A 14,164-nucleotide genomic window follows, 5' to 3' on the forward strand; every position below is an offset into this window, starting at 1 on the left:
ACGGTAGAAAACACAGATCTGCGTATGCCCATCGTCCCTATCCGTTGCTTGCATACAAAACAATTCAAACCTTCACCACTGAACGGTGCAGGTCTACAATAAAATGTGCATCATCGTATATCACTTGATACTACATAAAATTATGATATTATACAACTGTAGTTGTCGTATACTATAATATATATATATTATTATCATATATACATACATACATATATACATACATACATACATACATACATATATATATATATATATATATATATATATAACTTCTTTTAATGGGACAGATGGTTTTACACAGGTACTACGTTGTCTTCCACGGCATGTTCTACTCGAAATCGTAACGAAATCGCATCTCAATATTATACAGTGTGCATAATATTATGTAGGTCATAGGTATATTATGGTATATCTCGTATATGTATATAGGTATTTTAATACGTGGTTCGTTTGGTACAAATGTATTTTTACTATGTTTTCTGGTACTTTATTACTACTGTGTCTCATCGATGCGTAGAAGACACTGCGTAAAAGACACTACGCAGAAGGTAAGAGAGACAAGGCTATTGAATTTGTTTCCTATATGGCAACTTGATGAGGGCTCGATTTTGGGAAGAGAAACGGTATCGTGTCACGAGTCAATTATTGGAATCGTGTTTTCGTATTTAATTTCCACGTAAAATATGTGTATCGGGTTTGATAGTGACATACATAGTATCACAATACATTTCACTATTTATAAATTCATAACATAATTAATGCTAAAAAAAAGCCTCAACACTCTATAAATATACGATTTATTAATTTTGAAATGCAATTAAATGTCAGATAATCGCCTTGAAATTTTAAACGATTATAGGGCTGGCGTGTAAAAGTACCAACCTCCTTCATATTAACATCAACTTATAGGAACTGATAAACATCTGATGTGAAAACGCAAGAAAAAATTTCGAGTAAGAAGAGTTGAACCCATAACCCCCCCCCCCGCGTTCGCTCCGGATACGAAAAACGATGGAAATGGCAGTGGTGTAGAATGAGGAACTAACAAAGTAACACCTAAACAATTTAAAAGAACGTGGTGGCCCGCATATGTTGTCGCCGTCTAAATGTCTAATCAACGCATAACACTAAATTTTTTCAACAATTAGCTTGTTTTTTATATTTTAATTTTAAAGCTATATAAGCGTTAACAATTTAGATTTTTAAAATTATTATTCTGACATACGTGTTAGTATGTTAAGTACAAGACCCTTGTATACCATATACAAGCGGTAACTATACTACAGCATTAAAGGGGATACAACACATGCGGGTACGACGTCCTCTCTATACCGGACGAGTAGCGCACGCGTATTAAATCGTTTTACAAAGGCTACAGCCGTTCGCAGGAAATGCTTCTCTGATAGATATTAGAAACTAAACGTCACGTCCTATATATAGACTATATAGACTATATATAGACACCCAAGAAACGGACGATTCTATCCTTCTTAACAGCGGTCAGCGATTGAACATTGCAGTTGTCGCCGAGACTAAAACTTCAGTGTAGTAACTGAATTCGATTCGGGTGAAGCCTCGGAAGAAGCTTTAGTGAAATCGAAAACTGGCAAGCAGAACCTAAGTCATCCGATGTTACAGAGCCCATAAGTATCTCAAATAACTCAAAGGTTTAATACAAAATACTTATTTGAGAGCAATTAATAACACTGATCAATATTATTATGCTCCCAAGTTTTTCCGCTGCCATAGCAATGGTCGTGTGCATGCAGCAGAGTTTCCGGTTAATACACGTCTCATTGTTAGAAGTATTGTAATTATTCCCGTCGAAAACTATTATGATGAAATACGTGTACATAAACGTACAATGATCTTTTTTTTTTAGCAACATATCCTTGCCACACATACACATGTTAAACTCCACCAACTTAAAAATCTACAAACAAAAATAACCCCAACCATACCACTCCGCACCCAATGGCCTATGTTGCCACGGGTTCCCCCTAAAAAAAAATATATAATATATAACAATAATTATTATTATTGTTAATAATTAATACAGGGTGGGGCAAATCAAACAGTGCAGTTTTGTTAGGTTGGTACTTCACGTGTGGTGGGGATATTACGATTATGGTGGTTTCATTTCGTCGGGCAGTCCATGCCGTTTTTAGTCATTACCATCTTCCTACAAATTATAGGCCTACCAGCGACATGTATATGCGTGCCCCGACTAGCTTGATCACTTACGTATTTTTCTCACACAATGAAACTGTTTCTCGTTTTGGCATTGAAAATCAAACATTAGACATTTTATGACAATTGAATCAAAATAAATTAAAAATCTTACTGTATAATGTATATATAGTCATAATGTTACATTATACGTTGGTTACCTATAACTATTTTATGAGATCGTTATAGGTATATTCTTATAATACCTCAGTCTTCCGCATATATTTTGCATTCAAACAGTCGAGAAAATTATTTTGAAAAAACTATAAAACATAATAAAGGGCTCTTGCAGTCTTGTTTGAATCTGAACGAAAGGGTCGAATCCACTTATTACACGCCAGTTCGTTTCAAGTCTCGCCGTGACACTGGAAATCCACGATATTATTATAGACCGCAATACAATAAAAATAGATTGTGTTTGAATTCACGACATATAATACAAATTTTCACATTTTTTGACTTTTTGTTTTTCGAAATTAAATAGTAAACCGATGTCCATTTATTCATTGCAGAGCGAAAAAATATTCGCACAAAAAAATCAGTCCGAAAAAAAATATTCGCGGATGGTTATACCCTACTGTGTATATTACATAACAGACACTTACTATTAGCATGATATCGCAGAGGTGGCTCGAAAAGGAAATAATTAAAAAAATATCCCTCATCGGTCTTCGGACGTCAGATCCCGCGGAACAAGCACGAGTTGTCAACAGACAACAAGCGCGTTTCGTCAACAAAATATCAACTAATGTATATATACTACGCTTCCTACGATATAATAATTAATCGTTGTTAAATTTATTTTCATTGTTTTAGTTATTTTATTATTATTATTATTACTCATACACGGCACACGCCGTCGTACTCAGTCCATGATAATAACTTTACTGCGCTTTTTCGCCGACGACATATCATACTATTATATTATAATATTACATAAGTGTCATCGGTGGGTGGCTTCTTAGCTCATAATTTCATGTTTTTTATTGTCTTAGCTCATACTCTTATTGTGCCGATTGTGTACAGATTGTGTATTACAAATAAAGTAAAAAAAAAAAAAATATTTTAATATTACAGCAGTACAGTTGCGGACCGACTGCAGTTCGCTGCGACCCACTGTCCTCGGTGGGGTGTGAAATAATGCGGTGGTGGGTGGTGGCCGAAGTGGGCGACGTTAAGTCCACCGCTAATAATAATTGCTTTTTGTTTCGGGCCAAACGGTTAAACTATTACGGCGTATTCCAAACACCATCCCGCCACGGGTGCAGTAATAATAATCGAATCTTTTATATTCTAAACTATATTTTTCATTGTACAAAACACATGTTAATAATTCATCATCGTTATAATATTATAATAGTGTACGTAAAAAACATAAGACTACTATGGATGGTTATTTTAAAATGCGGGTAGAGTGTGTACTTTTATTTATTCGTCGTCATAATACGTACATATATATAACACAATAAACTTAAATAATAAAACTGTTTATACCATTGCAGGTGACCGAAAAATTGTAAAAATATTATAATATGTTAACGCGTCGTCGAGTAGATGTACCTTTAATATATATTATGTACATAAACTAATCTCGAATTCACTAACAAAATTATCTTTTTTTATTGTGAAAAAATGATCAGCAAGACGACAACCGGAAATGAGAAGAGCATATTAAACAAAAATTTTAAATTATTATCGCTTGCGGAAATACATCATAATACTTACACAATAATTTAAATATTTAAAAACGAAATTTATCAACAATTGACTTACCGTTAAATGCAAAAATAGAATTTGCATTAATCATCAATCAAATGCTGCGAAAAAAATATCTTAACATTTCAGAGAAAATATAGGGAAAAATAAGCTGTCCCGAGTTTCGTGTTTTTGGAAGAAGTAATAAATAATAGTCGTTATACGCCGATGGCGTGCCAGCAGGGACAAATCGAGAGCAACACCGCAAGTGTGTATATCGATCTCACGAAAACTAATTTATTTTTTGTTTTTGACCATATAATTAGTTGAAAAATGTAAATAAAAATGATATTAATCGTAATTGTTATTGTATGCTGCTAGATTTTATTTTAATTAAGTAATATATAGGTATGCATTGAAATGCAAAGAAAACGTATCAATATAAATATTAATATCAATATTAATATATACATGCAATTATTTTTTTAAATTTCGAGTATCTTAAAAGTTACAAAAAAATTAAATTAAATTTTGTTAAACAAATAAGAATCCATGAGATATGTTTATTTAAAAAAAAAAAAAATTGGCTCACATCTATAGACAATTATTGTGTTCAATTATTATATTATGGACAAAGAGGTGAATAAAAACAAAACAATGGGAAATAAATTGATGTTTTGATTTGAATTTTAGATTATTAAACTTCATGCATTTCTGTGCCATACCGCCAAATGGATAAATTATTTTTGAATAATTTTCTAGGTATCTAACTTGCAGGTAGTTATTGGTTATGAAGAACTAATACTTTTTTTTTACAGGTGACACAGAAATGAGACGTATTTTTTGTTTCCCAAGAGCGCAATGCACCACATTGCCCGCATATCGCCAAGTTATAACCGTATAAAATTCAATTTTAAACTTTGCATGCAATGCAGGCATGTGAGCCAAATCAGCGTTCGTACACCGTTACGGATATCGAGCATGCATAATAATATTATTATGTACTCTTAATAACCGGACGATATGATAAATAGTTTTACAGTAATATAATATATTATGGAACGTTTCATATACCTAATAACATTATCATAAAATATATTATGCTTAAAAAATAAATAACACTATACACACTATAACTTTATTCGTGTCGTCCATCACACATATAGGTGTGTTCGCCATACGCATCACGACCGTCTACATTATATGTGGATAGGCGTGTACACGTAGGTACTATTATTATATATCGTTTATAGAAGACACGACGTGTATAGCACAAGATTAAGATACATATATATATATTCTGCACAATAATGATACACACTTATTGGTATTCCGTCCGTGTCTGCAGCACAGAATCATAATAATAATTGTCAAGCCGGTATATTATAATATATTATAATATTATTCTACACGGCGACGTATAATAATAACGATTGCAGAAGCGCTTGGACTTTAGTGGAAAACTGCAGACGTTTTCCCTGGACTATGTACGGCGTGGAAAATTTAAATATATACCTAACCTGACCTCTTTAATTTTTATATATATAGTATACATGTGGTAAAGGCATATTATTTAAGTCATCGCGACCGCTCATGCCCACTCGACCGGTTTGGCCGCAAAACTCATTCCGTATAAGACACAAAGTTTATGTAGTAATAATATGAAGTGTTGCGTCTGTAAAAGCGATGTTCGCCCTCTGCACTGGTGCAAAATATATAAAGCTAAAAATCGTCATCTACGTCATCACACCGGGTTTAGTGGCGTGATTTCGGATTTTATGGAATTTTAACTTTAAATTACTATCTGCAAGACCATATCTAGACAATAATGGATAATATCGGTTATAATTTTATTAAATGATGCCGTCGAGTTATAATATTATGAAAGATGACGAAATTAAGTTTTTAAATGCGCGGCAAAATAAATTATACTACTCTCAACTATTCGAGAGCCATACGGAAACAAAATGCAAAAACAATTATTCTTATCTTATAATACATATTAGAGTATTTATAATATAATTATAATTTATAACAATATATCGATTCAATAATAATTACTTTCAGTCGTTTTGACGGAATTCTATCCGTCGAACCATACTACCACTATTATACAACATCTGAATACACACACAACGTCATAAAAATATTAAAGTTGTTAATAGATCCAAATAAGAGAAATACAAACGCTGTTATAAATGGACAGGTTCGAGGGAGAATAATATTTTAAATATACCAATATTTACAAGTAAAGTGTTTTAAAAGTTTGACAAATGATTTGAACGTAAATCGAAAAATAAAATAAATATAGTTATGCATACAGACAATGTCACTGTATTATTATTATTTCAACAAAGTACTTGCGCACACAAGTTGGTTTTTTTTTAATGGGCTTTATAATATCGAATACACGACAGGCAGATAGCAAATCAAACCACTGTCAGATAAACAATAAAAAAAAACCAGTCACAACTCGCAACTGCAAGACAAAGAAATCTCCGTGTTAGAGCAGTGATTATAACTAAAATTATTTTAAAAAAAAAAATGTATGTACACAGTCATTTTCTGTTCATATATATATATAACGTACTAAATGTAAATATACATCAAAGACATCGAATTGACATACTAGATAGTGCGTGTGTCATTTGTTTTGGTTGATGTATATAGGTATCGCATGACACAGACAACCCAAACAGGCAAGTTATCAAGTAGAAGCATATACCTATATAATATTATATAATATGTATAGATACGGAATGATTCATCGACCATACTCATCAATGCTCACCCATATTTATTCTTATATATATATATATATATATATATATATATATAACTAATGTACCAATTACAATTTTTGTTCATTTAAGGACTATATATTATAAAGAAGTACAAAATTATTTTTTTGGAAATGTTGACTCATCTACATCTAAAATCTGTAATATTCATAATTTACTTTCGTAAGACAATGATATATTTACTCCTTAATAATGTAGTTTTATATAAAATATTATATACATTAAACATAATATTAAATCAAGTACAAAAAGTTTATTAATTTAGAACCTACCCTCGTCGAATGTCGATTTCAACACCACGCCAGTTAAACGATCAACAACTCGACTTCAATATCATCATATTATTATGGGTGCACACCACGCATCAAATTACAAGTATTATACAACGCCGAGGGAGACTGATGGGAATATTTGCAAAACGTTTACGATTTCGTATACACACATTACCAACCCATATTACACACACACACACACAAATATATATATATAAGCGAAAGTCGGGTTAGACATTTGTCAGACATCGTTTTTTATAATATATTACGCGTGCACACACACACACACACATTTTATTATATAATAACGACGGTGCGGGTTCAGGTGACGGCTGCACTCATACAAGTCGTGTAAAAAAAAAAACATCGCTACGAAATCCTCCCCCCCCCCCCAAAAAAAAACCCCCCGACAGAATCGACCTTAACCCCTTACTGGATCGACCTGTAAACCCGTAGTCGGGAGCTCTCTACACGGAGATTCTAGTGGCAGACGTTCTTCTGATGACGTTCACACGGGTCGCATATTATTGTTACGTGTCCTGCGTATTATTTACGGTACGGCGCGCGTTTGTTTAATGTCCGTAACAATTAGGTAAATTGGCGGAAAAACGCTCCGGCACGTCACGTTGCAAGGTATATATGTATATAAAGAGCGCGTATTATATGCGAACGACTCATCGCGTATACTTACCTGTGCATTACACTCGGAATAGGATTAAATATTAAAATGTGTGTGTGTTCACATCGAGCGTGCGGTATATAGAAGTCCATAAAAATGAGACAGAAAAGAAACAGAGCAGGATAGTCGTCGAAAAAGTCGGGCACTCCGTGTACATATGCCATTTGGTATGTTCCTATATATACTGGGTGTAGAGTGCTGGAGTGGTATATAATTCAGAAAAAATACTACAGTAGCAATCGATAAACAATTAACGGTTGGTTACCAATATCTCTTCATGGTCCTTAATATTGGAAAAATTATAGATAGTAAATTGAAAAATTACATCCTAAGAGTACTAACTGCAGAACACGATTCCCGATATGTTTAAACACGCCGCCGAGTACCTAAATCTTCTCTGTACTTATACAACAAAAATCTTTCCACCTGAAATAGGTAAGTGTTTGGATAAAAACAGAAAAAAAACATCACAGTAAATATCAATACACACAGCTGAAATCCTAGTAAAAGGAATCAATAAAACATCATACATTGCGACGGACTTAATATTTAATATTTATGCGTCGTTGTCGGAGACTAACATCACATCGCGTGTATATATCGTTGCTTTCAGTACCTACCTATACGTAAATAATTTGTTACTAATGATAACGAAATATTTCGGTATTTTTTTTATTTTTTTTTTCCCTTGCCGACACTGCAGCGTCTGTCGTAAATCTTCTCGGCATCTACGCCCGACGAATTGAATCGCTTAAATTATATTCTTTATGCAACCACCGCGCCGTGGTCCACGAAAAGTTTATAAAAGTTTAAAGTCATTAAAAAAAAGGAAAGAATATAATAGTGCCTACCCGGTGTATGTATATAGCGAAGGTAGTATATAATAATTATCGGCGGATCGCTGAAGGTCCGATGAAAAATTCAACGAGTTCGGTGAAATGACCAAAAAAAGTGGCGAGAAAGGAAAAAAGGACTTAATAGAATATCCGCACTAGGATCTTTGCAATGGTTGGGGGAGAAAGAGGGAAAGGATCAGATACCGAAAACAATAGGCGAACGGAACAAATGATAAAGATGATATAGCATATATATATATAATTATGCTATATATACATTGTACTGTTAAGTATAAATATAATATTATAAAAGTACCGGCAATGCATATTATGTTACGCTCAATTTATATAAATATATAATATAATGTTACAATATCGGTTTACGCATAACTGGCGGGTGTACATATAACATCATAACAATGTCGCTTAAATTGGCGTAAGTACATCGATCAAAACGAAAGTAATGCAGTAATTATTAATTGAATATACCGAGAAATATACATAAAATAAAAAATATAGAACAAAACAACAAAACCGGGTCAAAAGTTTTCGAGCACCGCGGCCGTGTCGGATGATGGTTCAATTCGGCGGTCGGGGTCGGGGTATACGTTGGAGGGAAGCAGTGTCTTCTCGAGGGCCACCAGTACACCTAAGTTCTGTAAGAGTTCCTCTTGTTTTATATTGTATCGGGTCAAAATCGAACAATAGCTATTGAACAGTTTGTTTTTGTGCTTAGGATCGTTGCTAAACATGTACATGCGCCAAGCAGGAAACAGGTCCAAGAATTCGTCGTAACACTGGTCGTACAAGTCGGCCGCGGTCCTCTGCACTTCGTCCATGGTCTTCAGCGCCCTGTTGAGCCTGTGGGTCTGTAAAGCCACTGCCACCGGATCCAATTTGTCGTCTTTTGCCTGCGTATCGCCCAGTGAATTGGCCGCGACCAACATCTCCGCTACGTCCTGGGTCATGTTCTCGTCGTGGTCCATCATATCCTTAACGGCTTGATCGAACTTTCCTTTGGGACCGACCTCATCCGGTTGATAGATCGCCGTCACGTTTACTACAGCCACCGCCACCTACAACAACGCGACCGCGCAATCGCACCATCACCAACGACGGAGAGGTTTGTTTTTTATTTTTTTTCGAGCTAGTGCCGTGATATACTTAAAGTTAGTGCGTATTATATATATATACGAATACGACCGACTCAAATAGATTTGATTTTATTGCCTACAATTATTAATATTATTTAATGGATTAGCTGTCATGGTATAGGTAAAGTAAACTACTTCTATCTAACTATTTATATTATATGATGTGCGTTAACTCGATAGTTCGCAAAGTATATAGGTACTTCAGAAGGAGAAATTTCTTTAATCGTTAAAATTAATTTGATGATTATTTTTTTACGTTAAATAAAAATATTAATAATGATAGAGACATTGATGATATGTAAAATCTTTTTTGAATACGCTACTACAAATAAAATGTGTTAAATAAACGTGTTATTAATAATATTAATACATAGTAGGTCTCGGATGGATATAAGATAAGATACCTATATCTTAAAGGTATAATCTGTACTATAACAATGTTTGTATTAATTACAGTTTATAATCATAAATTCCTAAAAATAATTCATGTTGTAAGGGAACGAGTCCCGCAATTTAACTCTTGAAAAGTTTATTATAGGACAATAAAAGAGCCATAAAAAGAGAGAAGGCGGAGAGTCGCATATAGCGTAATACATAATATATTCCAATAATCAAAGACAAAAAATAAAAATGCGAAAACATTGTACCTAAGTTTATTTATTCGCTGGGAAACATAATGCTGTAGGTAAAATAAAGCAACTAAAACTTTTATTAAAAAAAAAGGGAAAACAAAAACAAGAACGGACAAGAAATTATTTGTAATGATAAGAATATTAATGAATCGTAATATAATGCATTTGTTTATCATCAATAACGGTATTTTATGATGTTATAAATACGGTGTTTGGTAGTAAGTTACGGCAGATTTATGAATATGATAATCCTAAAAAATATGCATTTATTTCTCTCTTTCCTCTTAGGTGTATCATATATTATTATTCAGGACAGCAAAATATGGTTATACATCCTTATTTGATTTGATTTTTCTGAAAATATTTCAAAAAAAATTCTTGAGATTTATCTACCTACTGTTTATAAAACAAAAAAATTAAATTAAATTTTTTAATTCTCATTAAATCCGTTAATATATATATAAAAGCACTTTAGTCTCATATTATTACAAAAGGGCATATCTAAAAGAAAATTTTAGTTTAAACACGTACATCTATAATGGCGGCTATACCAAGAGCGTAGGTACTTAACTCACATTAGTCGATAAATTAAATTTAAAAGGCCACATGAAACTGGAAATAATAAAAAGTGCTAGATTCGATTGATATTTTTAAATTTATTTTTCATGCTTAAATAATTTTTATGTTCAGAGAATAAAAAAAAAAGTAGATTATAATTCTATATTATAAATATGCTAATTTACCAGTAAAAGGTACGTAATAGGTTACATTTATATAAACTTAAGAAAAGACAACCACATTTTTAAAATAAAACATTTTAAATCGAATCCATAATACTCATTATTATCTATGATATTTTACGAAAAAATAAATCATACCTATAAGAACATTCTCCTCTCAAAAAAAAATAAATAAATAAATAAATAAAGGAAAAAGCAAATAATAGGTAAAACAACATTTTACAATTTGTAATTGTTTTTGTTTGAATGGGTTATAGTGTGTTAAGAATTATATAAAATAATGAAAATTATTGTCAAAAAAAAAAAGATCATTTCGAAGACTTTAATCAGGAAAATCAACCTTTAACATAATAAAAATTTAATAGAACTAAGTAGGTATGATAAAAATATTAATCTAACATCAAAAACAATTTAAGCCAAAACTCATATATTATCAAGTAACTTATAAAATTATAAAAATTAATGTTTTTGATGCATTGATTAAATAATAAATTTTAGTTACCTATATTTACATACACAATTAAATATTACGAAAAAACATTATTTATTAGTTATTACCTATTTAAATACGTGGTATCTAGTTCAGGTTCTAATACAGTCTTATATAGCGAGACTAAAGTTTTATAAACATATTATACAAAAGTAAAAACTGAGCTAAGAAAAACATCTGTGGTATTTAATAATATTGTGGTGTTAATAATTTGTCCGTTTTATTTTCAAATCAGTTTGAAAATGAAATGTTACATCGACTTAATAATAGTATAATGATAATTTATCATCGTCATCATCGACAACAATAATCGATTTCATATAAGCTTACCGCAAAAAGCGCATACACCGTGTACGCTGACATTCCTCGATAATTGTTTTCGCTTTAGGACCGCGTTTGTCAGTGCAATGACGTTGACCGTTCATATTACATACATCGCACCGTTTCGATGCGTTATTATCCGAATAAACAACATGTCATGTTCATACGTTTAGATTGTAAATATAGTGCAGGGAATCGTATATAGGTAGTATTTATTTTATTTTTTGATAGCGATTGACAACTGTTCAAATTGTTTAATGATTGTGTACGCTGTAAACAACAACTACAGCATACAGGTAATAGTTGTTCAGATATTTTATTCATCAGTAGTTACAACAAAACACGTCGTGTAAATGTTATTGAAAATAAGAAAACCGTTAATTGCACCGTCTGTATATACGGCGCATTATTTATGATTTGTACCTATTCATGTAAAATCGTTGCTGTCAAACTTTTAACATTTGTCATGCGTGTTTCTTCATCGTACCATATAGCAGCCCCATAGCAGCCGTTCATCGAGGTAATTTAAATTACATAAAGTTCGTCCGAAATGTGATTCATATTATATAATAATATGTACACATATACAGATAATATACATATTATATAAAGCAATCTCTCCGAGCCAAAAATTGCGGGATCATATTTCATTTCTCACATTTATACGCAAAAAGCAATTTTAACCTCTTCATTTTCAAATTTTCTTCTTTTGCACTATTATAATACACCGGTGTAATTAATTTTTAAATGTAACGCAATCTCGTGATACCATCGCATCGATCTAGATCATTAAAACGACGAGGGAATAAATATAACCTCGGATTCTGTACAATAGTCGCGTATCTTTTTTTTTTATGATTTTGTTTTGATTATTATTATTGTTAATCGTGTACTTAACCTGTAGTTATCAAAACTAACGTGAAAAATGTTTAAGTTTTCAAGTCCTTAACTTTTATGAATATTAATTTAATTCCTAAAGGGAAATCCGAATATAAAATTAATGAGCCTGTATTATAGTATAATAATATCTTTTTTTTTTTTTTTAAGTTTATTTAGGCTTTAACAACTCAGGTTTTTAGCCTACTAATCTATATTTTGTATATACAAAAACTAAAAAGCAAATAGCGACCTTATAAAACGAAATACGATTTTCCTTCAGTAGCGTACACAACAATTCAGTCGATGTTTTCCAGTGGAAAAATGAGTAACAAATAAATGGTACTACTCAAGGAGAAAAATATGAAAATTATTTAAATTTATAGTAGGCAATATTGAAAACGAATAATGTCCAAGAAACATGTTCTATATTTATAGTCGTATATATTAATACACCAATTAACAAAATGTCAACTCAAACACGCTCGGCACAATAATTAATATTCAAATTAATCAGCACGACATCAACCTGTGCATATAAGTATACATTTAGTTAATACGTACAAAGCATATTATATTATTATTATGCTGACAATTACTATTTATAAAACTGTTACAATGGTCGTAAAATGTTTTTACATCAATTATGACGGCTAATGAATTCAGAATTGAAAAGTTGGCGGTAAATATAAATAGTATATACACCTATAGTAGTTACACTTATTAGGGCTGTTTTCAGATATAATATTTTTCCGTTGTTTCTCGCTGTCAAGATTTTCAGCTACTATATTATACTCGGCGAGTATAATTCCTGTGCAGCTTTTGTTATTAATAATACTAACATTGCGGTGTCTCGAAATAATATTATGAATGCTTAAATTATATTATATTACGCACTGTATGATGTTAAAATCGTTTAAAATTATTGAAGCACGCTCACACATGTTACAATATGGTGTACGTATACTGTGTTATTTGAAATACCCTTATTGTATGTTTACCTACTATAAAGTCGTTAGTGCGTGTGTACACCCGTCGAAAAAATCCTGCCCTCCTCTCGGCGTAATAGAAAAACAACAAGGAGATACGATAAAGGAGTAAACATTGTATCTTATATACCTAAACCAATATATGATATAAAATAAATATTTTATATTGTATATTATATTAGGTATAGGTACTAGCAATATAAAATGTATATTTTCGTGGATATATTCATTCGAAACGACGTTACCAAGACGACATACGCGTATCGTGATCCTACACGATTAGTAAAATATATAGGTAACATAAATGTTTTAAAAATATACCAATCGAAACATACGGGTTCCATCGTTTGAAGTCTAAAGTTTGAATTCAAACCAAGAAATTTTAACTTCTAACTTGCACGACTACATTTGATAAGTTATTAGAGTTTTGTATCCGTTATACGGATT

At 31.9% G+C, this 14,164-nt stretch overlaps 1 protein-coding gene across 1 annotated transcript; it reads right to left on the reverse strand.

Moving 5' to 3' along the window:
- Window positions 1–8,841: 8,841 nt before the first annotated feature.
- On the reverse strand, window positions 8,842–12,020 carry LOC107165649 (uncharacterized). Its single transcript, XM_015513989.2, has 2 exons — window positions 11,862–12,020; window positions 8,842–9,591 (listed from the first exon to the last, which is right to left on the reverse strand). The coding sequence occupies exons 1-2, from the start codon at window positions 11,892–11,894 to the stop codon at window positions 9,055–9,057; spliced, it is 570 nt and encodes a 189-aa protein (XP_015369475.1). The 5' UTR covers window positions 11,895–12,020; the 3' UTR covers window positions 8,842–9,054.
- Window positions 12,021–14,164: the final 2,144 nt, after the last annotated feature.

This window comes from Diuraphis noxia, unplaced genomic scaffold (genome assembly GCF_037042655.1).
Source record: "Diuraphis noxia isolate RWA-SAM2 unplaced genomic scaffold, SU_Dnox_SAM2 contig0005, whole genome shotgun sequence".
Lineage (NCBI taxonomy): Eukaryota > Metazoa > Arthropoda > Insecta > Hemiptera > Aphididae > Diuraphis > Diuraphis noxia.